Genomic DNA, 26144 nt, shown 5'->3' on the forward strand with positions numbered 1-26144 from the left:
AGGCTGCGGTAATAATGACTCTATGCACTCATTAAGGCTGTTGTTACGAGTGCTTTTTAACATTAATGCCAGACTATTACATTTATAGTACCAGTATTAGAGCCAGAAACACACACAGTGTGTGTGTGTGTGTGTGTGTGTGTGTGTGTGTGTGTGTGTGTGTGTGTGTGTGTGTGTGTGTGTGTGTGTGTGTGTGTGTGTGTGCTGGAGTCTTCTAGAAACTGAGACTTAAGGGGAGAAAATAGGTTAATTGAGTTTGTTTTGTTTGGAGCCAATCTAATGATGGGTGAAAGAAATAAAGTTATGCCCATCGGGGACTGAAGGAGAGACAGGAGAAATTCAGATTTTGAGCAAATACATTTGTCTTCTAGGGATCATATATCCGTTCCCTTTCACTCGTCTCATCCCCCACTTTCCCATAGAGGAGAATAATAGCTCAAAGCACCAAAAATAATTAAGCTTCTGAATTTATTCATCTAATTTAAAATGGCCGTCCGCACGGAAGCATTGAGCATGGAAGAAAAGGGGTTTCCTCGCGCTAATTCTCGCTGTAAGTGTTGTTTGTTGTCGTATCTCTCACAGTCGTATCAGCGTGGGCAACAGAAGCAAACTTCACCTGCCAATCATAAACAACCCGCCGGCTACATTAATTACACAGGACACAGGCGAACACACAGTAACTGCATCCATGCCAACACAAAGACTGCACCAAAGTATAGCTGCAGTGCTCATTCAGTACGTACTGTCTGCAGAGTCAAATTACCCGAAAACTTTAGATCTGAACCAACTTTCAGGCTATTAGCTAGCTAATGGGGCAAGCTAGCAGGGACTCGCATGTATACGTAAACAAAGCACAGACAAACTTGGATCACAGCACACACAGAGGGAGAGTGATTTCATTCTCTGCTAAGGAGGCCATTACTCTTCTAGATATATACACATAGCAAAATATGTAAATAGTTTTTGGTGCTATATTAATGTTGCACTACATTAATAAAGGCACTTTAATTTATATTCTACTGTTTAAAGTATCTTATTCTATTTTAGCTTATGTCTTTCTTCTATTTGGTTTACTCTTTTTTTAAATGTTATCAATGTGTGTCTTTTTTAAACACATTTTTATATTTTCAACTACCTTTGTAGTTGAAAGTTGCGATACAAACAAACATGCCTTGCCTTATAGACTACAAGAGAAGAAAGATAACACACTGACTTGGACACATAGTGTATTTGCCTACATTTGTATGGGCCTTATTTTGGGACTTATTTTGGGACTGGGACATTCAGATCACATGAAGCTTCCGTTGTTCATATTTGCTGCATTAAACGCCTCGGGATCTGCTGGAAACACATTTAGCTGAAAAACAGAAACTGCCCTCGGGTGTGAAAGTAAAAACCAAGATCATGTAGCCTCATTGACCAATGAGAAGACTAATTTGCATGTTAAATCTCCAGTACAGAGCAACATCAGTGACATAGTAGTCGTGTCAAAAACTGGGCCATAAACATGTTTTGTCCTGTAAGATTCTAGAAAATCCAGCTCAGCAGTCATCTCCAAATCTCCAGCATCAGTGGGATATTGGGGTTTGAATGTAATTATTCTATGACCACTTAGTTCAGGCTGTCACTGCTAAGGTCACATGAATAAGCCTCCATATTTGTCTCTAATCGAGCCACTAATCTGAAAGATCTAAGAGCCTGAATCAATCCTCCATTCTGCCTTTATTGATCTCATCTCCTCTGTCTACCAGTCTCACTCCCGCTTTTTCGTCTCAGTCTCCTCCCCAGCATGCTCTTTGCAGTAATAGATACTGAAGATGTCAGGCAGATTTAACATGTATTGCTTATTTAAAACGGCCTCTGACCCACACACAATGCCCTCCACCGCGCCTGCAGACATGCCTAAAAAAGAGAAAGCAGCACGTCTCAGTGGGTGCAGTTAACGTTAAGGGGCTGTCACTCTTATTGTTGCAGTGGCCATGAAATGATGAAGCTTGGTTAATGGCTGCCTTATCGCTGCACCAGGCTTAATAATGGCTGTTCAAAGTCTGCTTCTCCAGGTGGGAGTTATGTAATTAAGCCTCTATATTACACTTAGACTAACCACAATAACCATATGGCTTGAACTCAGAGCAGGATACTGAAAGGTTTTCAAAGCCTGGGGGCCTGGACCAATGGATGAAAGTAGGGTAACCTGATTGTAAATGTCTACATGTGTCCATTTCTCCCGTGGTAGCAATTATGTGCATGCCTATTTGTGTGTGTACAGTCAGTTATGCTCACATCGTACCTTGCCTGCAGTGTTTTCACAGGCAGCTGAAGGGAGGAAAATTATTATTCAACATGTTCTAATTAATTAAATTGCACACGGCCGAACTGCAGTGCTTCATTCATATTTATACGAAAGGAACAGAAATTTGAAAACCCTGGGGAAAAATCATCCATGATACAGAGTCAGAAAATACAGCAGGACAGTGAACCGAAGCTCGACAGGATCGCTAACACAGTCCAAGACTTACGACAGAGTGAGGGACGCAAGAATTTATAGATAATGAGGGAGAATCTCTCTCCTCTTTCATCACTCCATCTAAACTAGAGTAGGAGGGCAGGAGAGAGTGTGTGTGTGTGTGTGTGTGTGTGTGTGTGTGTGTGTGTGTGTGTGTGTGTGTGTGTGTGTGTGTGTGTGTGTGTGTGTGTGTGTGTGTGTGTGTGTGTGTGTGTGTTTACTTACATTACATAATCTAAAGTCTCACCAATAAAACACTATCAGGACAATGACATTAGAATACATGAACAAGGCAGACTAACTCTCAGTAGTGCTAAATATTAAGCACGCAAGCACATATTGTGTGCACACACACACACACACACACACACACACACACATACAGGTCACTGACAGACATTGCAGTGTAACAGAACAGCTGATGCAATTGAGGAGAAAAAGATGCTTAAAATTGCTCCTATTTTTTATAATGCAACACATAAGCAGTAGTATGAATTTATAGTTTTAATAAGTTCAGTTCAAACCAAACACACTGTTCAGTGTAAAGTAGCATGAAATCCAAGGATTGCTGGTGTAAATAATGTATATAAGCCCACTGTATGCACAGAGATGGTTAATGTGTTTATTGTAATTCTCATCATAATCGAGAGACTATGATATGTTTTTAAATAGCACGTTACCACATTAGTGTGAAGAGAAATGTATAGACATAGTGCCTTTTGAATTAATGGACTGAAGTTAGGGTTAGAAAGCTACATTTTACTTTAGGGTTGTCGGGATAAATACAGATGCAACAAAAACGCAAGTGTTAGTTTGTTGAATGTTCTGGAACATCAAAATAAAGTGTTACCAAAAAACATGAGGACAAAGACAAAGATGTTTGTGTTTGGAAACAGTTTTGCTTCATTAAGCTGAAGAAGAAAGAAAAAAATCATCAAAAGGCAGAAAACGAAGGACTAAACCAAGATGTGTCTTCCATAAGTCAAAACAACATCCAGATGAGTGAGGCATCCTGCTAACTCGTCCCTTATGAAATGATCCTGAAGTCTTTTCTGCCCTCAGAGATCACTGAGGTTTCAAATCAACCGCACATTTTATTAGACAGACACTGGGATCATGGAGATTGATACACAGAGGGATCAGTAGATGCAGAGCGGTCAGACCTTGACAATGGCCGTCATGGCTGTGGTGAGTGTGGTATTTACATGAACTCTGGACAATACAAATCACTGCTGCAAAACAAAAACATACAATGCTCAATATAAATGTGTCAACTATACTTGTCTCTGAAATGGTGGATGAAAGACAAACGTCAGTGTTTCATTGCTGGTGTTTACAGAAAACACAGCCAGTAACAAAACCTGTGTACAGTGGGTGTTTTACAGTTTATAGTCAAGTTGGCAACCGGAGATGAAGGTTTGTCAGATCCTCAAAGTGACAGTTCAGGCTCTGTGCACTCTCTCTTGTTCCACTGTCACTTTCTAGTGCATGCCTTCTGTAAAAGCTGTACAATTATTTACAGTGTTTAATTTCACAATTTTGATGGGTAACACATCATTCCTGCTTCGATTACAACTAAACAATGATTATTTTCATTATACATTTTTTTTAATTACCCAATAACCAATCAGTGTATAAAATATCAACCAACAGTGAAACATCCCAATGACAAACCCGAGGTGACCTCTTGTTTTGCCTTGTTTCTCTCTTCTAGTTTTGTGCATCCAACAGTCCACATCCCAAAGAAATAAAGTAAGAAAAAATATTTTCACGAAATAGAAAAATCTGTAGAACCAGACCAGAAAATGTTGTCTTTTTGATGTTCTGTAGCTGTGATTGCTTGTTTTGCTGTTTCCGTGCCGCTCATCTGTGTCTAAACCTATTGCCCCTCATCGTTGATGTGTGATAGCTCACCTCCTCGCAGTCTGGATCACAACTCACATCAAAGGTCTGTTCGGCGCACCAATCCTGGCCTCGTGCTGGCTGATAAAGCAACACCTCATCCGTAACTTCAACCACATCCCTCAATTCTGTACAATCTTCCTATCTGCTTGAAACCGGTCTATACTTGTACGTCTGGGGCTTATTTTGAAGAACACAAAGCAAAACTGCATGAATGTGCCAAAAGGTGGAGAACTACAGCAGAAAAGAGAAGGCCAGTAAGAGAGTCAATGGTGTGCACACGTAACCTCACTGCAATGTCTGTCTGTGACGAGAAGAGATCGAGTTACATGCTTAAACTACTGTCTGGGCAAATCGGAAGCATTCAAGACACCCAACCCCCTCCCAGATATTGCTGATTAAATAATAAAAGCATGATAATCGAAGCTGCATTTCCATTTACGAAATCTAACTCACAGGCTGTTCTACCGCGGGGGCTGTCGTCCCGTCCCCCCCAAATCATTCCCAAACAGTCTGCCTGACTTCTGCACCCCATGCCAAATGCAGGGAAGGAAAAGGGAAGGAGAAAAATAAATAAATCCTCAATTTTAATGGCTCATTTCCGTGGGACACTACCCTTAAGCCTTGGGCCTGACATCAGTAAAGAGACAGCCGCTCAACCCCAATCCTCCATTAAATGTTCCCATCCGCACAAACTCTGAGTAACGCATAAGAGTAGGGAGTATGTCTAATCTGATTTCTCAGTTTGGTCTTCCTCCCCAGAGAGCAGACAGACAGTCGGACCCGCTGGTGGCAGGGCAGGTGAAGCTCCCGGCACAAACAGGCTGAATTCACGATTATTATATGCTCGCTCCTGTTTGTTTGTGTCTGGAAAAACTAACTGAGACGATACAAACTGAATTTCTTGAAACATACAAAAGAGATAAAAAAGTAACAGTGACGGTCCATTAGTAGTAGAAGTTGTATTTTCTGAACTTTAAATCTCAGTGCAACTCCAAACGCAATCTGTAAGTGTTATATTAATAAAGCCGCTGGTATTTTTGGATGTGTAATGAATCGTTTGACAAATATTTAGCTTTTGATTGTAAAACTAATCATGATTGAAATTATAGATACAAAATAATAAACCAGCAAAGAAAAAAAGGAGAAAAAACAACAGACTTCAAATGAAAAAGATCTATGTCCTGTTTATAGATCTATAGTGATGGAGGAAAAAAAATACATGATACTTTTTTTCCCCAAAACTTAATGACAACTAAAATATTTTTTGCTCTATTATAAAATAACCAATCTTGATAATTTGTGTGATTAATTCTTGGATTAGGATATCACAAGATATCTTCATGCAGGTTTTTTTGGGGGGAATTGCTGCTGCGTGGCTTGAAGTGAGACATTGTACGTGTGGTACTGGACGGTGCAAACAAACCCGATTTAAAACTTTACTGTGACCCCACGTTTAGCATTTGTAAGCAGTGTGCAGTGTATTTGTTAATGTATTTGTTGACAACAATCTGTGAAGCATCCATAACTGGTTTATAATGTTAATGAATAACTGACAGCATAATATAACACAGTTGTGGAAATAAAACACTGTAACGTAAAATATGTTTTTACTAATTTTTGTATTACATCTATTACTTTTCTTATCAATGAAATGCTTGTTGTTAATACTTATTTGAAAGTACTTTTTCTTGAACAAACTGAGCAAACACCATCCACTGATGAAGTCCACAAGATGTAGCTGAAAGCTCTTGAAGAAATCTTATAAGTGGATCTCAAGTTAAGACTTTGTTTTTAGAAACTAAACCTGCCTGGGAGCGATTCTACAAGATTTGTGCATATATGCAAAGAAAGTGTTTTATAACACGTTAGAATCTGTTCATGTGTGTAACCGCACATGTTAAATATGATTACAGCTATGTTACACTGTGTTGTCAATCATTCATTAAATGTGTTTATACGCCAGTTCAAAATGCTTCATTGGAGAATTAATAATAAATTAATAAACACTCAATGTTAATGTAAGGAAAACCCTGCTGTTTATTCTGGCATCCTGTTGGTGACATTCTGATGTAAACAAACACGCATGTATACATAACGGGCAATATAGAGGTCAGCAAAAATGGTCGAGGCCATGTCCACATGTCATGCGATACTTCCATAAAGTAAAAATGTACGAGGTCACGTCCATAAACTGTAGGATAATCGATAACGTCTCTTAACGTTGCAGGTCTAATTAGTGTGTTATGAATATATATTACGTGTTAATATAGTGCATATACATGCTTGCAAGTGTTACCCAACAATCCATCATCAGAAACGAGGGCAAAATGATCGCGCAATTGAAGATGTGTTTCACACATATCTTGGAATACATGATATAATTTTGCTCGGCGTGTCATATAACGTCTGTCTGATGCTTCAGGGAGCAGATGTGGAATCATATGAACAAAGAAGAGAAGGAGATATTTTGTTCTGCGCTATCAGTCACTATCTGCCGCTCAGTCTCACCCTCGAATGGCCTCTGCTCCTCTGTTGTCTCCTCGCAATGATGTTATGTACACACACCTGATTATTAACATGCAGCCATGAAGCAGTGAAAAGAGGAGCGAGGGGTAGAGGCAAAACAGAGGGAAGAAAGGCCTGATGGGAATCTTTTCGGGACAGTAAACACTGCATGAATTAACCTATCAGAGAGCTGACAAAGTGAGGCGTGACCAGGAAACAAATGAGGAGAGGGTGAGAGGAGTAAGAATATATAACAGGATATATATATATATATACTGATAATATAATGTATATAATATCCTTGTGTTTTTACTGTGTTTTTATGTTTTTTGCTATATTTGATATACCGCACTTAGCTCAACTGTTGTTTTTAAATGTGCTTCATAAATACAATTTTGATTTGATTTGGATTTAATGTGTGTAGCTTTTGAGAATATATATATTTATATTTATATATATATTTATATGTAAATTGTTGAATTCTCAAAAAGTATACTTATACTTCTATTACACAAGTCAGAGATATATGTTATAGTTTTACAGAACGCTTATGTATGCATGTGTGTATAAGTGTGTATAAGTGTGTATAAGTGTGTATAAGTGTGTATAAGTGTGTATAAGTGTGTATAGTGCGTACACAATGTCAATCAACCCGGATTCTAATTAAGAGTTGCTGTGCAAGGTTAGCGATTGTTGCTAGGGAAGGAAATCACTATCAGCGTCCCATTTTCATATGAATGAGCTCTTTTAATTAAACTGAACAGCTAATGGGAAGCCTATATCAAAATAATAAAATGTTTTACCAGCTATGGCAGAAATGAACAAAAAAGAAGCGTGATGATGACATATAGGACGAAAAGGAGCTGAAGAGAGAGAGAGAGAGACAAACGGAAGTGAAAGGCAGGCAGATTAACTGGTTCAGAGCAGAAAACAGATATCTGTTGTCTTTGAACCTGTAATGTTATTTCTGCGCTGACAGAAGTTCAAAGAATGCGGAGGCACAGATTGAGTTAGACTTTGGTGCACAAAAGGAGCGAGGAGGAGAAAGAGAGGGAGAATAAATGTCGACTCGCATGTTGTAAGTCTGGTGCGTACCAGTCTGAGGGAGAGAGAGAAGCAGAAAGGGAGATCTCAGATGAAAAGCAGGAAAAAAAACCTCTTCTTCCATTGTTGGAGTCTGTGTGGTTGTGTGTGTGGTTGTCAGGCGTGAATGCATACTTGTGTGCCAGCTATAATTTCTCCATTTGAAGGTTAATTAACGCTTGAAGTAAAAGCTACAAGACTGCAAATCAAAGACAGTAAACAGTCTTCCAGCCTCAGGGGATTATTAGAAAAATAAATGAAAGCTGCATAAAACAATTAAAATATTTGAAATGTAAACTTTTAGAGGCAGTTTTCCCTCCGCTTTCCTTTGATAACACTAAAGTGATCAAGGACAAGTGAAGTAAACTTAGAGGAAAACTATCTGGAAGAGGCTGTCATTGCAATATTAAGAGAAAAACAGTAATACTATAATATTTACAGTAATACAATCAAATTCATTTCAAGTATAGAAAATGGCGATATAATAATCATAACATGTGAGGTTCTCCACTCTGCATCTGCCACTTCAAACAGAAAACAACAGATTATTGCAGCAGCCAGTGGGCAAGCAGCAAAAAGGAGGAACAAAAATGCAATTTAGGCTCCTTGAAAGTAGAAGAAGTAAGAAAGTGTGTGATGTTAGCGGTTGGAAGGGCAGCATATATATTTGATTTGGGGCTGTGCCTTGTGCATGTCAACACCCTAAATCTGGCAAACCAGAGGGCTATGAGCTAATTAAGGAGAAAGACAACCGAAGGGGCAAAACAGAGGGAAAAAATCAAATTAAAGGCAGGAGGGGATTAGTGAGAGAGGCAAAGCACTTTCTACTTTTTCTGGAGTTCAGCTCAAACATTTGGAAAGAGTGAGGACAAGACAAAGTGGGCCGGTAAACGGGGAATAAAGAGTTAGAGAGACGGATGAAGAGAGATTTTGCTAAAACTGGTTTGGAAGTTATTTCAGACCACATTTGCGTCAAATGAACCCCCCTGCCCTGTTTTTATGTTTTGTTTGTCTTACTGTCCCTTTTTCTCTCTGTCTTTGTCTGTCTGTCTCCTATTAGTTTTCTCAGAGGAGCTGTCCCTGTCCCAGCCCCAGAGCTCGTATCTGATGGGCAGCGGGCCACTGTTTTCATAAACACAGTTTTCGGAGAGCTAGCATACATACATAAACAGCAGCACCACAGGCTGCAGTGTCAGATCTCCTCTAAACCTCCGTCACTCACTCTGCTCTTCTAAAAGCCCCCATCAGGCAGTGTTTGGGCCAGCCTGACAGTGCCGGGCTTTCAGACAGGTCCCAGACAGAACCAGAGCCATGTTTGGGTCCCCCTGCAGACACGGAGCCCCCCGGGCCTCGTCAGAACCCCACTGTCCCACTGTCAGTCCAGGATTAACTCCGTATACACACTGGCCCATTACAGTACACTGTAGCCCTCAGGGCACAATAAATATCCTTTAATCTGATAACCTTGTGTTTGCTTGAAAAAGAAAGTATAGAGGTTTGTGTGGGTTTAAAATGGTATGTTACCATATTACTCTATGAAGAGCTTCTAAATCTGTAAACAGTTTTTTTTTCAGATAGTTAAAGAACCATTTGTGGTTTCCTACAGCTGAGATTCTGAGGTTCTTAAGTGTGCTTTTGGTTTTCTGTGTCACCAACACCCTCTGCATGGCAGTGCAGCAGCTGTCCCATCTATAAAAATATCTATATTGATGGAGACATTCTTAAAGATCTATCCACCTTCAAAACAATACTGTCCCTGAAAATATAACTGTTCCCAGACTTGCATCACTGAGGGGTTTTCTCCAAATACTCAAGTGTTTAAAAATCATTTAAGGCGGCTATTAATCAATATTTTTATATTAACAATGGATCAAATGACTGCATGTATCTAAAGAGATGATGAACCCTCAGATATATCACTTGACTATGCAGATCCACTCAAGTCTATGGAGCATTTTGGCGTCTATCAGCTCGTGGTTTTGGTTTCTGTCTCGCAACTTTACTGTTTTGGTTCACTCTAACTGCTCTCATCAGAGTTGTTTTCGCAGCAGCTGTTTTTACCAAAGAGCTCTTAAAACCCCACTGTACACTACCGGTTTAGCACCAAACAGCAGACAGCAAAGTTAGCGACTAGCTGTTGAACATAATGGAGCATTTAGCAGCTAAAGAGACAGATATTTAAACCAGAACAGAGCTAAAGGAAGACTGCTTATTGGACCTAAAGAAGAGTGAAGAATTGTCTTAAATGTAAGCGGCAGGACATGAGCTTGTTTACCAAAGATTTCTAGCCACTAAGATCAAGTGGTAGAAAATAAGTAAATAAATACATTTACTGAAGTACTGTACTTAATATGTAAAGTGAATTAATTAGCTCCACCTCCACCAGCTTCATCAGTAAAATGTAATACATATAATTACATATCAATGCATTAGTAATAATAAGATGATTTAAAAAAAATCGTTGGTATCCTCCATTGAAGAATTCTAGTTTTGAGTTGAACTTTTTTTTTGATGAAGTATGAAAATCCAAGAATAACTGACATCTCTTTGACATCTTTTAGAGTGGAAGTGACTTTTCACATGACCCCACACATCACACGACCCCACCGGCAGCAATTTTGGTTGAACTGGACCTCCAGTTTTAAACGCTCCTCTCTGCAGCCTGAAGTCCCCTCAGCAGTAACACAATGCTCGAAAGGGAACAGCTTCAGGCCTTTCCTTCAAATTCATTACTATGTTGGTTTAACATAATTATTGAGAACAGAGCCGCAAAACTAAATCCCAAAGTTTATTTATATATATATATATATATATATATATATATATATAGAGAGAGACAATTAACAATATATATATATATTTAATTTGCTTTGGAAAACAATATTTTTATTCCACTTCTATTGAGTCAGCAGGTGATAAATTGCAGTGTGCCTTGTAATGTGTTGCCAGGTGTGTAATCTTTAGCTTAAGTATTTTTAAGTACTTACAAACATGTCAGCCTCACTAAATCAACACACTGAATAGAGCCTGACTGACTACATTTTATATAAAATATACTAAAACTGATATTTAAGAATCTTACCATTTTAAAACAACTAACAATGACATATCTACAGATATTGTTGTTGTTTTTACATACAAATTTAACATAAAAAAGGGACCTTTAAGTTAGTTTTTTCAAAGAATATTGACCAAGATAGCTACTGAGCGGTACATTTTATAGTTGACAAATACATTTGTCAGTGCTTGTCGATGTTTCGAAGATACCACAACCATGTCTTTGGTATTTTGCACTGCAGTTTCTTGTAACTTAGCAAATATACTTAAACTAATATATCTGTATTAAGCTGATATCAGCCAGTACATTGGCCTGGCTGAATTATGAATTTATCTTGAACACGAAACAATAAGAAAAACACACCCTCCCCCTTTCCTCTGTGTGTGAGAAGGTGAGCAACGTCGGCAGGTACACAGAGTACTGGCTGGCATTTTTCAAGGCGAGGCTGCAGGTGACCTCTCACCTGGATGACTGGACTTTGCTGAACTCAGCTGTAAAGATCGACTGTTATTCTTCACACATCAGCCTCGTCCTTTCACAAACTGTCCCTGAGGTGACGAGAAGGGAGATGAGAGGATGAAGGCTCCAGTAAAAAACAGACGTGTGTGTGTGTGTGTGTGTGTGTGTGTGTGTGTGTGTGTGTGTGTGTGTGTGTGTGTGTGTGTGTGTGTGTGTGTGTGTGTGTGTGTGTGTGTGTGTGTGTGTGTGTGTGTGTCAGGGTATGGAAGAAGCATATCAATACATTGCTTTAATGAGGTGCCAGCACAAATCTGCATTTTTTTTTTCTTTCTGCATGCGTAAATAAGACGGGAATAGATATGGCAACAATTCAGTGGTGATGGGAGAACAACGGTGGTCTTAAAGGCGTTTCTTTCATTAGAGTGTACGGCTTAGCCCTGGCAACAATTTTGTGGACATAGCAGCTAATGAGCCTCTTTGATATGCAAAGGATATTTAGTTTTAGAAGCTGATTGCAGAATTTCCGGTCTTTTCTAAAATGAAAGACTCCAAGAGTCTGCACTGAAATTCTAAATGTGTTCATTATGAAATGTTTACTATGGCCATGCAGAGGAGAAATTCATTTAGAATTTAAATCGTCAATTTAAAGCAAATTTTGATAACACACCAACACAGGAGCTCACCTCTAAGTGAGACAGGTGCCGATGATCCTGAAGGGAGCAGAATTATAAAGAATCTCACTGGTCTCTCTTGTTGTCATGATCTTAGAATACTCATCCCATTTACTAAAATCCTCCACTGTCAGACTGAAAGAGCGTGCAGGTGAGGTGCATAATCAGTTACTATGGACAATGAGTAACAATTGATTTAAAGCAAAAAGGCGGACACAATAACACTCTTTGTTGTCGGCATAAAAGATTAGGGTGTTCAGAGGTGATTATTTTCCTCCTCTTTAGTCTTCTATATGCAACTTGCAAACTATATGATATTAGTTTAACTATTTGTTTAGGGTTATATGCGTGCTGACATTTGACCTACACGTAATATATAATATAAATATATAATATAAACTCCTATGTAATCTTTTCTTCTTGCAGTTAAATTGAGCTGCTCCACTAAATATATTCTTTGACTGAGTTATTTCACAGCCACTACCACACAAAGCAACAAGTAATACAAGCCATACAATGTAGAGGCTCTAATACTTTGCTTATACTACTCAAACACACCAAACTATTTCCCTGCACTACAGAGGGAGGTTTTGCGCTTTTTATTCCACACTGGGATAACAAACCGGCTGAATTCATTGAAAGAATGAACTATATTCAACAGGATATAAAGGAGTTAGAGTAGTACAAAGTGCAAGCTATTGCATTAAAACACTGCTTACACAATGAAGCATCAATAAATAAGAGTAAGTACATTTTGTCTAATACCTCAGGATCACTTTGAATGCATGACAATTACTGTGCGGTGATCTGAAAACTAAATAATACAGGAGTTCACACTATTTTAGGAGCAGTGAAAACAAGTCTGACGTTAAACCTTAATATAGGTATAATTGGCAAGCCCGTATTTGCGATCATGATTTACGAAGGCATTAGTAAAAACTTCCACAGCTGATGGGGGGGGGGGGGGGGGGGAATGGGAGATAAGCAGTGCCGGAAATGGAGGAGTCGACTGAAAGAGGCTGCGGCGGTATTAATTAAACAATGCCCATTTTAATCATAGCTAATTATATTTGCAGGCGAGGGTTGAGAGGAGTGAGGGGGTTGAGGGTGATTCTATCTGTGTCTGTGCTCATTAGTACGGTGAAGCTGTCTGATACAGCTTCTGTCATCAAATAATCAGCAATAAAAATTATCTCTGTCGGAGTTCGGTGATACTGTTAATACTGGTACAGTGAACACCAACACCAACATGGAAACAAAGCTGGTAAGGGATCAACCGCGGGCAAATGTGAAAAAAAAGTATACAGAGCTGCTTTCAAGATTAAAACAGATGCCGTGAAACAATAAAGAAGGGAATATAATAGTCTGGAGTAAGATGGGAATTTATTTGAGGAATAGAGCAGCCTAACCAACTCCCCACTGGTTAAATTGTTAATTAATGGTGCACCCATTTATCAGTCAAACGGCTGCTAATTAGTCTTTTCAATCTACTCTGCCTTGAACCACAATTTAAACTCTTTTTTTTGCCCCCCTCCTTCGCCTTGTCAATAAACCAGCCAGCGTTCCCTTCCCTCTGTTTCTTTCTCTTACACGGCTGCCTGTTATCTCTGCTCATCAGTGACCGTTTCCCAGCTATAAACATTCAGGAGCTCAGATGTTGACCCTCGACTCCTGGCTGACCTGGAGGTCACCAGCAAAAAAGTACAGGGGTATTGAAGGGAAAACATCATGGCTGTGTCTTATCTCTATGAGGGGCAATTTAAAAGGACAAAACTATAGAGAGTCATGCAGTTAAGAATATGAGCACTGGGCCCCAAATACAGGTCAAAATGAACATTAAAGAACAGTGGGTATCTACCTCGTCCCAGCTTGGTGACAGTGAGTGTGTGTGTGTGTGTGTGTGTGTGTGTGTGTGTGTGTGTGTGTGTGTGTGTGTGTGTGTGTGTGTGTGTGAAGCCGAGGTGAGAACACACTCCTAGCTGCAGTCCCACAGCCTCCCTGTATGTTCCCTCCTGCCACAATCAGCTACGGCTATAAAAAGCGGATTATGCAATCCGCCCAACCCTCCTCACCTAAGCTCGGAAAGGACTGGGGTGTCTCTCTCTCACCACACACACTCACTCACACACACTCACTCACACTCACACACTCACACACAACAGGATTAGCATGCATGTTAAAAAAAGAAGGGGAAACGTGGTGCACACGGCATCTGTGTTAATGAAACGTAAGAGGATCTTTATCAAGACAAGGAGGATGAAAATAATCATCTTCTAACAAGACGCATTGGCAAATTGATTCAGTGTTTACAATCATATTAAAGGCAAAATGCATTTAATTTTTTCAATTAGGTTGAAATGCAAGTAAAGAACAGCTTTCAGCTAATGTATTTATCAGTGGGTATGGGTTTTTCCATAGTTTAAAGGATAACATGCAGATAAAGATACAGATTAGATATTAGATATGGATCTGATTCATATGAACACTAGTTTTTAGATCTAAAAAATACACTCCGATTTCAAAACAATATTGCAGCATCGACACAAATATGTGCATCATCATGGTCTGCTTGTGAAATTATGACATTAAGGAAAATATTTAGGAGCCTAAAAGATTATTTCCATTTCTGTCTCATGATGAAACAAATTGGACCAGTAATGGACAGAGAAAAAGGTTTTCAATAAAAACGGGAATGGATGGTGAATGAAAGACGGGGGGGTGGAGCGAGAAAGAGAAACTGGAGAGACACGGGAGTAAAAAGCGACAGAGATTTTTTTTTTTTCTCCCCCGTCTGGTTTTCTATAAGAGGAACGAGAGGAGATAAGACTAAAAGGACTGTCACTCAGAGGAACAATCCTTCCAGTGTCCCCTCTTGCTCGTGCTGCGTCTCCCTCCTCCCTCCAATTTCCACAGATTCCTGCTGAGATAGAGTCGCTGTTCACAGGGACAGTTTGCTGACATCATCCGCTACATACTTAGTGTCCTGCACTCTCACTGCCCCCCCCCCCGCCACCCCACCCCACCCACACTTCTGTGACAGGCTGGACACACATATTTACAAAACCCTCACAGACACATGATCATTTCCACCCTGTACAGTTCTCAATGACTAGCTGATTAATAGCACTATCAATCACATACGCTAGGGAAAGTCATTGATCATTTCTTTCTTACTACTTCCTTCTTTTATTGTTTACTCGCACTGAAAGAGAAAGAAGTTCAAACATATGCATCACATATGTTACACATAGATACTGTCCAACTCTAAATAGTCCAATATATGATTTATTTATTTATTTTTCAATTCAAATAACTTCAAAATCTGTATCAAAATAACTATAATGTACATAAACATACAAAACTACCAGAGCTCCCTTTTCTGAGTGATATATTGATCGTTTGCAGGCCACTGTAATACGATTCAGTGGTCCGTTACAAACTGCATGCTACAGTTAGGTACACTTCTTTTGGATATTAGTTACAGCGGAGATTGTATATGTATAGAATTGATTGTGAACAGTGTGACATCTGGAAAACTCCTTTAAAATGTGCCCATTATGCTGCACCATATGGATGACAGCATAACAAACTAACCGGAGAGAAATGCCGGTTAGACACACGTTCAAGTTTATAGTTCAGTATGTATTTAGCCCGTAGGAACTGCACATACAATATGTGGATACAGTAGACTGTTGTACACATGCTGCCGTAGGTACTGCACATACAAACTGCAGCTAGCATGGAGAGTGCTTTATATTGTTCATAATTACTGATGAATTCAGCTTGTTCTGTAAATAGAGTTTGGGACACAACCATTATATCTGTTGCTATTATATCCCTATCGTATACATCAAGGGCAGTACCAATAATTACAGAGAAAATAACAGTCAGAAATAAAGTTTCAGCATTGGTTTGCTTTATTCATCATTCTGAAAAGATCAGTATTCAATTCAATTCAAGCAACCTCTGGAATAACTGCTGTTCTGTGTCAACTGCAGCTCTACAAAACACCACTAAAGTAAAATGAAAAAGAAAAACTATAGAAAGTCATTTTGAAATCATACAGCTAATGAAGCCTGAAGCATAACATGACCTTTATCCCAGCGAGAGAGCCAGACGCAGACAGTGAACGCAGAGATCTGTTGAAATCTGTGAGTTCAGAGTTCCCGTAACACTAGCCGATGTGTTTACGCCAATCAGGGCTCAGCTGAATTAGAAACATAGAGAAAAAAGTTTTGAAGAATTGATTCTGACTTACAACAAAGAATCAAGATACTGATTTGTTTTAAGACAACTCAAATGTATCAGGATGGAAGAGTGGCCTCAAACCTTGTGATGGAGCAAACTGGATTATCTCCATAAAGGAAGATTTTAAAAGAAAAAGGGTTGTTTCACATGCGTACAGCATTCCACAATCATTGCATTGTAGCAGACTGTCTCCATCAGAGGCTGATAGTAGAACAAGATCATACCTCTGATACAGAGGCCAGTATTCCCCTCACCTCCACATGATCTCTGAAACGGCCCTCTGCCTGTCTGAAGCACTGTGACTCGATGTCAGGCTGAAGTGAGTGCAGCAAAGGTCAAGACTGAACCATCTTCTTATGGGGATCAAAGACGTACCGCTTGAAATGCAAGTGGATGCAAACAGGCTGGGAATCTGTTTTGGGCTCCTCTTCATTTGTTGGTCCACCTTTGCTTCCACCCTTCCCTTTCTTCTTAGAGGTGGAGGACAACAACTGCTTGGTTTCAGGGCAAAGACCCTCTGAAGAAAAGATAAACAAGCAGGTCAAGTAAAAAGGTTGATTATCTAAAAAAAAAAAACATCCCTTCCATGTAATACATCTAGATTATAACAGTCTTACACCATGCACAGCACTGAGGTCAACTTAATCATGTACGTGTAGGTATATGTAATGCTTGATAGAGATCTTTTCCTCCTGGTTATGTGTGCGGTAGGTACTGTATCTGTGCTGACCTCGAGATCAACTGATCCTCCTGATGTAACTGATGAAAATGTGCAGAGTAGTTATGCAGTTGCTGCTGGAGATTCTGCGTCTATCGGACTCATCCTGACGCTCTTCGCTGAGCTGCTTCCTTTGTACGTGGCTGCTTGTTTGCCGTGTTGCACAAGGAAGGTACGAAGTGTTCTGGGTTGACTGCTTTACATAGTGGCTGTCTGACCTCACGTACAACGGCACCAGCAGTCTTCTTGTTATCGTTATGCCAATGTGAGGGTTGTTGTGGTTACAGCGCAGACAGAAATCTCCTCTTGTTATCTATGATCAGCTGAACATTTTCGTTTTACCACCACAGAACACACTCACTCGCCCAAACTTCAACGATTTGTGTTCACATACAAGTGACACATTGGAATTGCACTTTTATAAATTTGTTCTCAAATACATTTCTAGGTATTTGTGCGAGGAAAATATATTTAAAAAAAACATATAGAACATGTACTATAGAACAGAAACACTGTACACACTCAGACAGTAAATATAAGATATGGTCCAAAATAAACACCTAATAAACACCAAATATGGGTATAAATTAGCTTTGGTGGAAAAATAAAATAGGCCAAGTTAGCAGTAACTGGAGGAGCAGTATAGCATCACGTTTAAACCACTGTTTCCTTTGCTTCTACCAGATAAGAGTATGAAGGAGTGATAATCTTAATGTCCCCCTTAATTAATCAACACAAAATTACAAAACACACTCTAATTCTGGCTTCTCAAATGTACAGATTTACTGCTTTGAATATTATAGTAAAATGTATATTTTGTTGTCAAACCAAACAAGAAATGTAATGGTATCGCCTTAGGCTTCAGGAAACCACACACTTTTAATTGAAAAATACAGAAAATAGTCAGCAGATTAATAGGTTATGAAAATAATCGTTAGTTGCAGCCCAAAAAATAATGAAAGCATGAGTAGTAGGTATGAACGACAGAAAGTGAAGTCTGCCTGAAAGCAGACATTCGTACACATTTTCATTCCTTCTCTTCATCTTATGTACGTGTCCCTGAGAAACAAAATTAAAGACAAAGTCTGTGGAGCAACAAGCAGTAAGCGGAAACTCACGACACTGATATCCAACCGCATTTAGACATATGACCGTATCTTTGCTCTAATGTCGGGGGGGGGGGGGGTTTGATGAAAACCACTGGATGTTTAAATTATGTCCATGCGTGAAGAAGTGAGTGTTAGTATGTCTGAGACTTTTGAGTATGTTAGGCAATAAAGAGGATGTAGGTGAGGTTCTCTTTCTAAATGTTTTTGTTTTCTCTTCCCTTCCCGGTGTGGAGCAGCGGGTTCGGAGTAACAGAAGGTAAAATAAACACAGAACAGACTTCCCCCGGAACACAGGCAATCCCCAGAGGAATCCTGGGAATGTGGCTCAGGATGTCGGGCCTACCACTCTTACCGCATCCTGAAAACGGTCCGCAGAGCCCCAATGTCCCGGGAAATAGAGAGAAAGTGCTCTGGGCGGGTGCAGTGATGAAGGGGGAGACGTGTCTATGCGAGCTTATAATAAAAAGCCACAGAGAGTTTGATATGCGTGACACGGCTTCCGTTAAACAGCATCAGTAGTTTTAGTACTGGAGCGACAGAGGAGAAGAAACGACAACGTCTCACCTCAGCTGAACCTTACCTTGGACTCGGATCTTGAACTTGCCGCTCTGTCCAAACCCACCCTCCACAATGCCAGTCTCGCCTGTCGACAGTGTGACCTTCAACCCCAAAAAGAGCTGCAGGTTGGTCTCCTTCTTGAACAGGTTGCGGCCAATCACAGTGCAATCGTCAGTCACCTGAGACACAAGAGAGCGGGAAAGAAAAGAGCCTTGTGAGCTGCAGCACTCGTGAAAGATGACGCGAAAGCACAAAAAGTGACACACATAATAAGAAGTACTTTTTAAACGGATGTATTTTAGGAGCTGAATCTCATTTTTACTTCCCGTGATGTCTAGGTCTTGTGGGATGTCATGATTTTCACTCATTACAGCAGAGTGAGGAAGAACAGCTGATCCTCTGCACTGTGCCCTCACTAACTGTACCACATGCCACAGGCCACATTCTCCGAGGCCTGCCGCCATGCTGTCTCACTCTTTCTTTTTCATCCTGCACATTTTATGCTATATTTGTTTGTATTTCTTTCTTATCCTCCATCACTAAGTCGATCTAACCCGGCACTAATCTGATAACATGAGGGCACCGCTCTGTCTCAAACTCCCCCCCCCCACACACACTACCAGTTCTTCCTCTCTCTTCTGCCTCGCTCTCATTCATTCTTGAACATTTGACCCAGGCGTCCCTCAAGCGTGAGTGATGGCGCTGATTACAAATAAATAAAATACAGTCGTTTTACACATCTGACAGACGCATGAATTGTGACTGGATGAGGCCGTCATATCTCGACAATGCCAGTAATGTGTTCTTTTACAAAAAGGAATGTTTAAGTCTTGAAACGTAACTGCCTCTTTCTGTGAGACAGATGAAAGACAAAAGTAATGTCACATGACCACAGTCTAACCTCTCGCACACGCTGTTCTGCTCCTGAGTCACTGACTGGAGCTGTCGACACCCTGAGGTGCTAACAGCAGGAAACTAGTTCACACACTTGACCCCTGACTTGAGGCTGAACCTGACAAGGGTGCACACAGAAAAACTTAACTGTACAGCGCAGAGTGAGAGTCACAACATCTTCAGTGCGCCCACAGATGAAAACACTAAAGTTGGAGGGTGTTGACTTTTTGAAAAATTCCCAAATCAGATGTTGAGATCAATAACAAAATAAAACAGCATCAGATAAGATGAGATAGGGATCGGATCGGTATGAACTGGAGCTCAGGATTTAGGACAGAACGTAACAGCTGAACCAGAGACAAGTGGAGGTTAACACACAGTCATGTGGGTATTCCTGTGCAGCTCAGGTGTGTCCAAACAGTGGCAGCCTCTGACAGCTAGACAGAGCTACTGGCGTCAGTCGGCCACCCACGCACACCTCTGTGTCACAGCACACGCTAAGGCATGCATACCCATCCATGCCGCAAACACTGATCACCAGGGCTGAATGTGCATGCTTGTTAGTGTGTGTGCGTGCGCGTGTGTGTGTGTGTGTGTGTGTGTGTGTGTGTGTGTGTGTGTGTGTGCGTGTTTATGACTGCACAATAGGGGCTCTGTCTGAGAGGCACGGTCCACTGCCACCAGCAATGAGAAACATCCAAAGAAGAACCACAGCCAGAAGGAGCACAAGGTGACAGAGAGGGCAGAGGAGCAAGGGTAACACTCAAGGGTAAGCAGAGAAGACGACAGTCAGAAAAACAGCATTTCAAATACACTGCCGAGTGTCCCACTCACCCTTTCCACCTGACCCTCCTTGTGTTTGGTCTTGTAGATGCGCAGACGAGGCAGGGCAGTCCCAGCATAGCCTTTATCTTCAAACCCCTGGAGCAGACGGCCCTGGAAAGCCAACCGGCATGCATTGGCGTGGATGTCTGTGTCCAGTTTGGAACCAATCACCAGGCAGAGTGAGGGGCATGTGACTGGCCGCTCAAACTCCAACAAGGCCCATTGTTCTGGCTCAGGTCCTACACTCGCCTCTCCCTGACCGGTGACATATTCATCCTGGTAGAAGTACTCTCTCTCGAAGGTGAAGGGGGAATCCAGCGAGGGGGGCTGAGGTGGAGGTGGTTTAGTGTCTGAGGGCGGCTCTGAGGGATCCACAGGTGGCAGGCCAAAGAACATGACCCTCGCCATGACGGTCTCATGGCCCACTGTGATGTGGAACTTGGCACGGGTGGCAAGAGAGCCCTTGAAGTAGCCTATCTTCCTCACAGAGATGACTGCTGCATAGAGGGTGCGCAGGGACCCTGGAGTGCACACCACACCCCGCTCTAACAGTTTAGGGTCAAACTGTGTCACGCACACACCCACACGATCCCCCTGCATGGCCCCCGACACTGGCTTCCGAAACATCTGCACCGACTTTATCTTCTTGGTCACCTGATGTCAGAGAGCACAGAGATACAATAACGTCAATTCAATACTTAACTAAAACATCATTGGAACATATTTGGAACACAACTCACAAGAGAAAGCATGAAGTACATAAATCCACAGTATGTTACATTATTGCTGATAAAAGTTCATAGCTCACAGTGATACAGTCATGCATGTGTTTGTTTGTTGTTGTTGTTGTTTTACCATTCCTACCAATACTTCTTCTGGTTCCACTTTAGTTTTACATTTAAAACCTAGAAACTATACAAACAATACAGCCTAAGATTATTATTATCTTCACAGTACAGAGATGTTATACAATAACTTTAATGCAGAGGTCCTATAGAGGACTTAAGTGTCAATAAAATGTGCACATAAGTAAGTACACATAAATCTGCACTGTTTTTGCAGCACTTGCAGCTGTGCATCATATTTGAAATGTTTATTTTTCAAATATTTATATTGATTTATATTTTTAGTTCAATAATATCAGGTTTGGATAAAAACAGAATTGTGCCTTGTTTTGTTTGAACTATACATCTCCAAACTAATCACAAATACGGAAACGAACATTTAAAAGATATCTGTCTGACTACCTGTCCATCTCACATCTTTGATTGTGGGATCTGGCGTACCACAATGTTTATGTGCTTGTTTTTGTTCAATCAACAGTAGTGGCACAGATCAAGGCTCCATAACAAATTACTGTTCAGTTAGCCATTTGCTGCCACCAAGAGGTGGACATTAAAACTGCATAGAAAACTGCTGAGCCTGGCTGAAAGTGTGCATCTGGTCTAAATTACCCACCGCTGCACTGCCAGTCCACCCAGAGTCCCCTCATCCTCCCCTCACATCAAACTGACCCACGGACATCCTTCCCTCTGTCAGCCCGCTTCCAGTCAACTTCTGAACTTACGAATCTCTGTGGTTTCTACAAATAATCCCCAGCACTCTGGTATGTTACCTGCCTGTAAATATCAGAGATTCTGAATTCATGCATTTGTTTTGGAGCATACCTTTAGTGCCGGGATTTCCACAGTGTCATTGATGGCCAGCGACCCCTGCAGGATGGTTCCAGTCATGACTGTTCCCTGACCACGGATGGAGAAGCAATGGTCCACAGCCATCAGGAGGTCGCCTCCAGGCTCTCTCTGGGGGAGGTATGTCTCCTTCTTCAAAAGCTGACACAGACAACCAAAATGGCAAGAAGAAAGACACGTTTATTTATACACACAAAAGAGAACTGCAAGGTCCCACATACACAAAAATTAAACCAGATAAGAGAGAGAGAGCGAGAGAGAGAGAGAGAGAGAGAGAGAGAGAGAGAGAGAGACGAATTAGATCCATATCTAGCTGTGATTCACAAAAACTGCATAACACACACTGTCTCTGGTGGTAGAAGTGCTGCTCTGATCCTGGTGTGTGAGTCATACTGCTGTTTTTTGAATTAAGAATATAACCTTTTTTAAATGCAGTACAGAGGATACAAAGATTGTGTTTACGGTTATTTAAGTCACAGTTTCTCCACTACATAGTTTTTCCATCAGAAAGTTTATTTCTCAATGAAAAATGTCCAGCTCAGTACGGACCATATCTTGATGAATTCAAACAAATTTAAGATATACTTATCAAAAATATTGGTTTATGTTATGTGCTTAAAACAAAAAGTATTATCTGTTGTTGTCATCTTTCTTTAATATCTAATTAAGTACGCTTCAAAATCTAGTAATTGCATATGCCCCAGTAGCTCACTGAGTAGAGCGCGTACTACTTGGCGTACTACTTGCCACAGCGGCGGGGTTTGAGTCCAGATGATCAAGATATGTACTGCACTGCATGTCATCCCCTCTCTGCCCTGCCCTGTGTCTCTCTCAATATAAAATAAAGCATTAATGCCTAAAGAAATCTGGTCCTGGTCAGGCAAAAGACAAGAGTTGTCGACAATAAACATGTTGGGATTTCTTAAACTAATGCTCCTCCTTGATCATCTTAATCATTACCAATCAGATCAGTAATATACAGCAATTAACAGTTTGCCAGTAACCACCGCCATTTTGTACACAGTGCTGTACTGTACCAACTATATACTCTGTTGACTGGACAAAGACAGTTTGCTGTTGTTAGTCTTAGTTGTGTGGTAAATAAACACAGCTGAGGACTTGCTTTACTCGTTTACCACCGCTTGAACAATGACAGCTGACTAACAGCACTTGTTCATAAGTGAGAACTTATGTGCTCTTTTGAGCTACATTAGTAACAATGGAGGGGAACCAGAGTGTTTCCGGACTTTACCTCTATTAACTCTGGCACTCCATGTGGCTCCTCTGTGTCAGGAGCCTCCGGGCCCCCGGGCTTCGCTGCCACAGCAATCACTGGACATTCCTTAAATCTGGCCAAAAGAAAAACATAATATTGAAATTACTTCATGCTTTGATGTTGAAGTAATGATTAAAGTTACTTTGAATGAAAAACAAGTGGGTCTGACGGACAGACCGCTGGAATGCAGAGAGGGAGACAGAATGTGTAATGAATGAGGAAGTTTGGCAAGGGATTCAAGCCTGGGCCCCTGGGAGTACATGGGATGCCCAAACCCACTTAGCTGTCTGGGCCTTCATTTCCACAACATCCAAATGTATTCTGATACTTGTAATGAATTCAGACCTGGTGCTCTCCAGAGTTTTGTGCAGTCTCTTGGTCATTTTCTCAATGGCACTCTGTCTTTTGTTGGGTGGCAGTAGGTCAACTTTGTTCAGGATGACCACCATGCGAGGGCAGGTCAGCTCTCCTATCAGCAGACACTCTGCAGTCTGAGTCTGCACCCCTTTCACCACATCCACCACCAGCATCATCAGGTCAATGATTTGGGCACCTAGAGAGAGGCGAACAAAAAGAAAACAATAAGCAAGATAAATCAGAACAACACAATAGTTTGCTGTTAAAGACATTCCAGCTTGTCTGTTGCGCACCTGAAGAAGAGCCGTGAGTAGAGACTAACCCGACAGCAGCACACAACCAGGAACGGACACAGATTCCCAAAAATAACAGTAAAACAAGAAGAGAACTTAAGGGAGGGGTGCATAAAGGCAAAAGAGAGTAAACGGCTAGAGGGTTGAAACCAGAGCTGCAGCTCACTTGGTTGTCTTTCCTTTCCCTCTTTTCTTTTCCTGACTTTGGCAGTCTCTCTTTCCTGTGTTCCCCTCTTTTCTCTCCTTCTATTTGGCTCCTTCTCTTTCCTGTGCTTTCCCCACTTGGGACAGGAGGGGAGGTTTAATACATACCCCCAAACCCCACACTTTCCTTCCTCCCTAATCTACAGCATGTGACACCCCACTGGCTCATAGGTTTCGTTCAGTACTTTGGTAACACAACACAGCAGCATTCAGTGTTTGAGTGCCTCGACTCTGCTATCATACCAAGACCAATACTTCTAACAAAGTCTGTAGATTTTATTTAAGTTTAAAACAGTCTGATCTATCGAGTCAATTAGGGCTGCAACTAATGATTATATTTATTGTCCATTAATCCATTATTTTTCAATTCAATTATTAATAGTTTGGTGTATAAAATGGTAAAAATCATTGATCAGTGTCCTAGGCCTTGTTTTGTCCCAATTCAGTTTACTGTCATAAACTAGGAAATATTCACATTTCAGAACCTGGAAGCACATACAACCAGTTAAAACCAATTAACTGATCAAAATAATTAATGTAATAGTTGACAACTAATCGATTAATCTTTGCAGCTCTTAGTTAATGTGATCAACCTTTCTGCTTGTAGAGGAAAGGCGCCCTCTGCTGGATCTTTTTGAGGGTTTTCTAAGTAAACTATTCTGTTAACTTAGTTTGCAAAGAATGAAAACACTCAAGCTATATAAGGGTAGTTTTTCTTAAAATATAACCGCATGACAGCGGGGACTTTATCCCCGGACCTTCAGAATAAAAGTCAGATGCTAAAGTGACTTTTCTGCTACTTTGGCAGTTTGTAGGTGTTTCACATTTAGATAATGTGTGTGTCTGTAAATAAGGTTAAGAAACTGCATGCACTTTGGTTTCAGTGTACTGGTATTGTGCATGCTGTTAACGTTATTAGTAACACCTGTGTTTTCTTTTGTGTGACAAGTCAGAATGTCTGCTGTGAAAAAGGCCAATTTAAGAGGCATGCTTATTATATTAAGTTGTAGATATACAGTACATTCAGTTGGCAGTTTTTAACTAATGCAGTCAAACGTAACAGCCCTGCAATAAACCCCAGCTTCATGGAGGTTATAAATACATTGTTTCATTCACAGCCTGCCATCAGTGACATTAAGCACCAACACTTGCTGAGTTAGGAGAGCTCACCCCCAATGATAGTGCGAATAAGAGAGGCGTGACCCGGACAGTCCACCAGGGTGAACTGCAGGCTGCCGTACTGCTGCTGGCCTCCGCTGTCCCGCAGGTGATCAGGAAGGTCCACCGTGAAGGAGGAGAAGCCGAGGTCCAGCGTGATGCCTCTCTCACGGGACTGCGGGTTCTTGTCGAAGGCAGCCGTGGAGGCGGTGCTGCTCAGCGCCCTGGAGAGCGACGTCTTCCCGCTGTCGACATGTCCGAGCACCCCGATGTTGAAATTTAACGTATTGGTGCGACTGTCAGCAGATTCTGACATTTTGACACCAGTTTGATGTATTGTTAAACAACAACGTGCGTGTTTTCTATAAGAGTTGGACGTTGAACTCCGCTCCAACGGAAACGTTTAAACGGCAGTAATTGACAACCGCTTACTATTACCGAAACACCTTCAAAAACAAGTTGTTTTAATTCGTTTGTGGCTTTCAAAACACAGATAGCTAAAAGTAGGACTTTAAAGTTACTTCAGCAGTTGAGAGAAACGTCTTCCTCGCTGTCAGTGCACTCCATCCTCATAACAACATGCTAAAGCGGAACGTTTGTTCAGTGACAAACAAAAGTAAAAAGAG

At 40.9% G+C, this 26144-nt stretch overlaps 1 protein-coding gene across 2 annotated transcripts; it reads right to left on the reverse strand.

Annotated features, from left to right (window-relative positions):
• Nucleotides 1-16086: 16086 nt before the first annotated feature.
• eefsec (eukaryotic elongation factor, selenocysteine-tRNA-specific) lies at nucleotides 16087-26074 on the reverse strand. Of its 2 annotated transcripts, XR_013767698.1 has the most exons (8): nucleotides 25531-26074; nucleotides 23852-24059; nucleotides 23483-23579; nucleotides 22207-22371; nucleotides 20549-21193; nucleotides 18843-18999; nucleotides 16690-16952; nucleotides 16087-16394 (listed from the first exon to the last, which is right to left on the reverse strand). XR_013767698.1 is itself a non-coding variant. In XM_079186164.1 (7 exons), the coding sequence occupies exons 1-7, from the start codon at nucleotides 25832-25834 to the stop codon at nucleotides 16771-16773; spliced, it is 1758 nt and encodes a 585-aa protein (XP_079042290.1). In that variant the 5' UTR covers nucleotides 25835-26074; the 3' UTR covers nucleotides 16087-16770. The 2 variants fall into 2 exon arrangements, 1 of the variants encoding a protein (XP_079042290.1); XM_079186164.1 differs by having other exon boundaries at nucleotides 16087-16952.
• Between the last annotated feature and the right edge of the window lie 70 nt (nucleotides 26075-26144).

This window comes from Pholis gunnellus (genome assembly GCF_910591455.1).
Source record: "Pholis gunnellus genome assembly, chromosome: 3".
NCBI classification, from domain to species: Eukaryota; Metazoa; Chordata; class Actinopteri; order Perciformes; family Pholidae; genus Pholis; species Pholis gunnellus.

Coding starts and splice junctions, on each gene's coding strand:
- eefsec (XM_079186164.1), bottom strand. CDS start 25,834: ATGTCAGAATCTGCTGACAGTCGCACCAATACGTTAAATTTCAACATC. Junction 24,060..25,530: donor TATTCGCACTATCATTGGGG/GTGAGCTCTCCT, acceptor GCCTCTCTCTAG/GTGCCCAAATCATTGACCTG. Junction 16,953..18,842: donor GTTCAAGATCCGAGTCCAAG/GTAAGGTTCAGC, acceptor TCTTTTCTTCAG/AGGGTCTTTGCCCTGAAACC.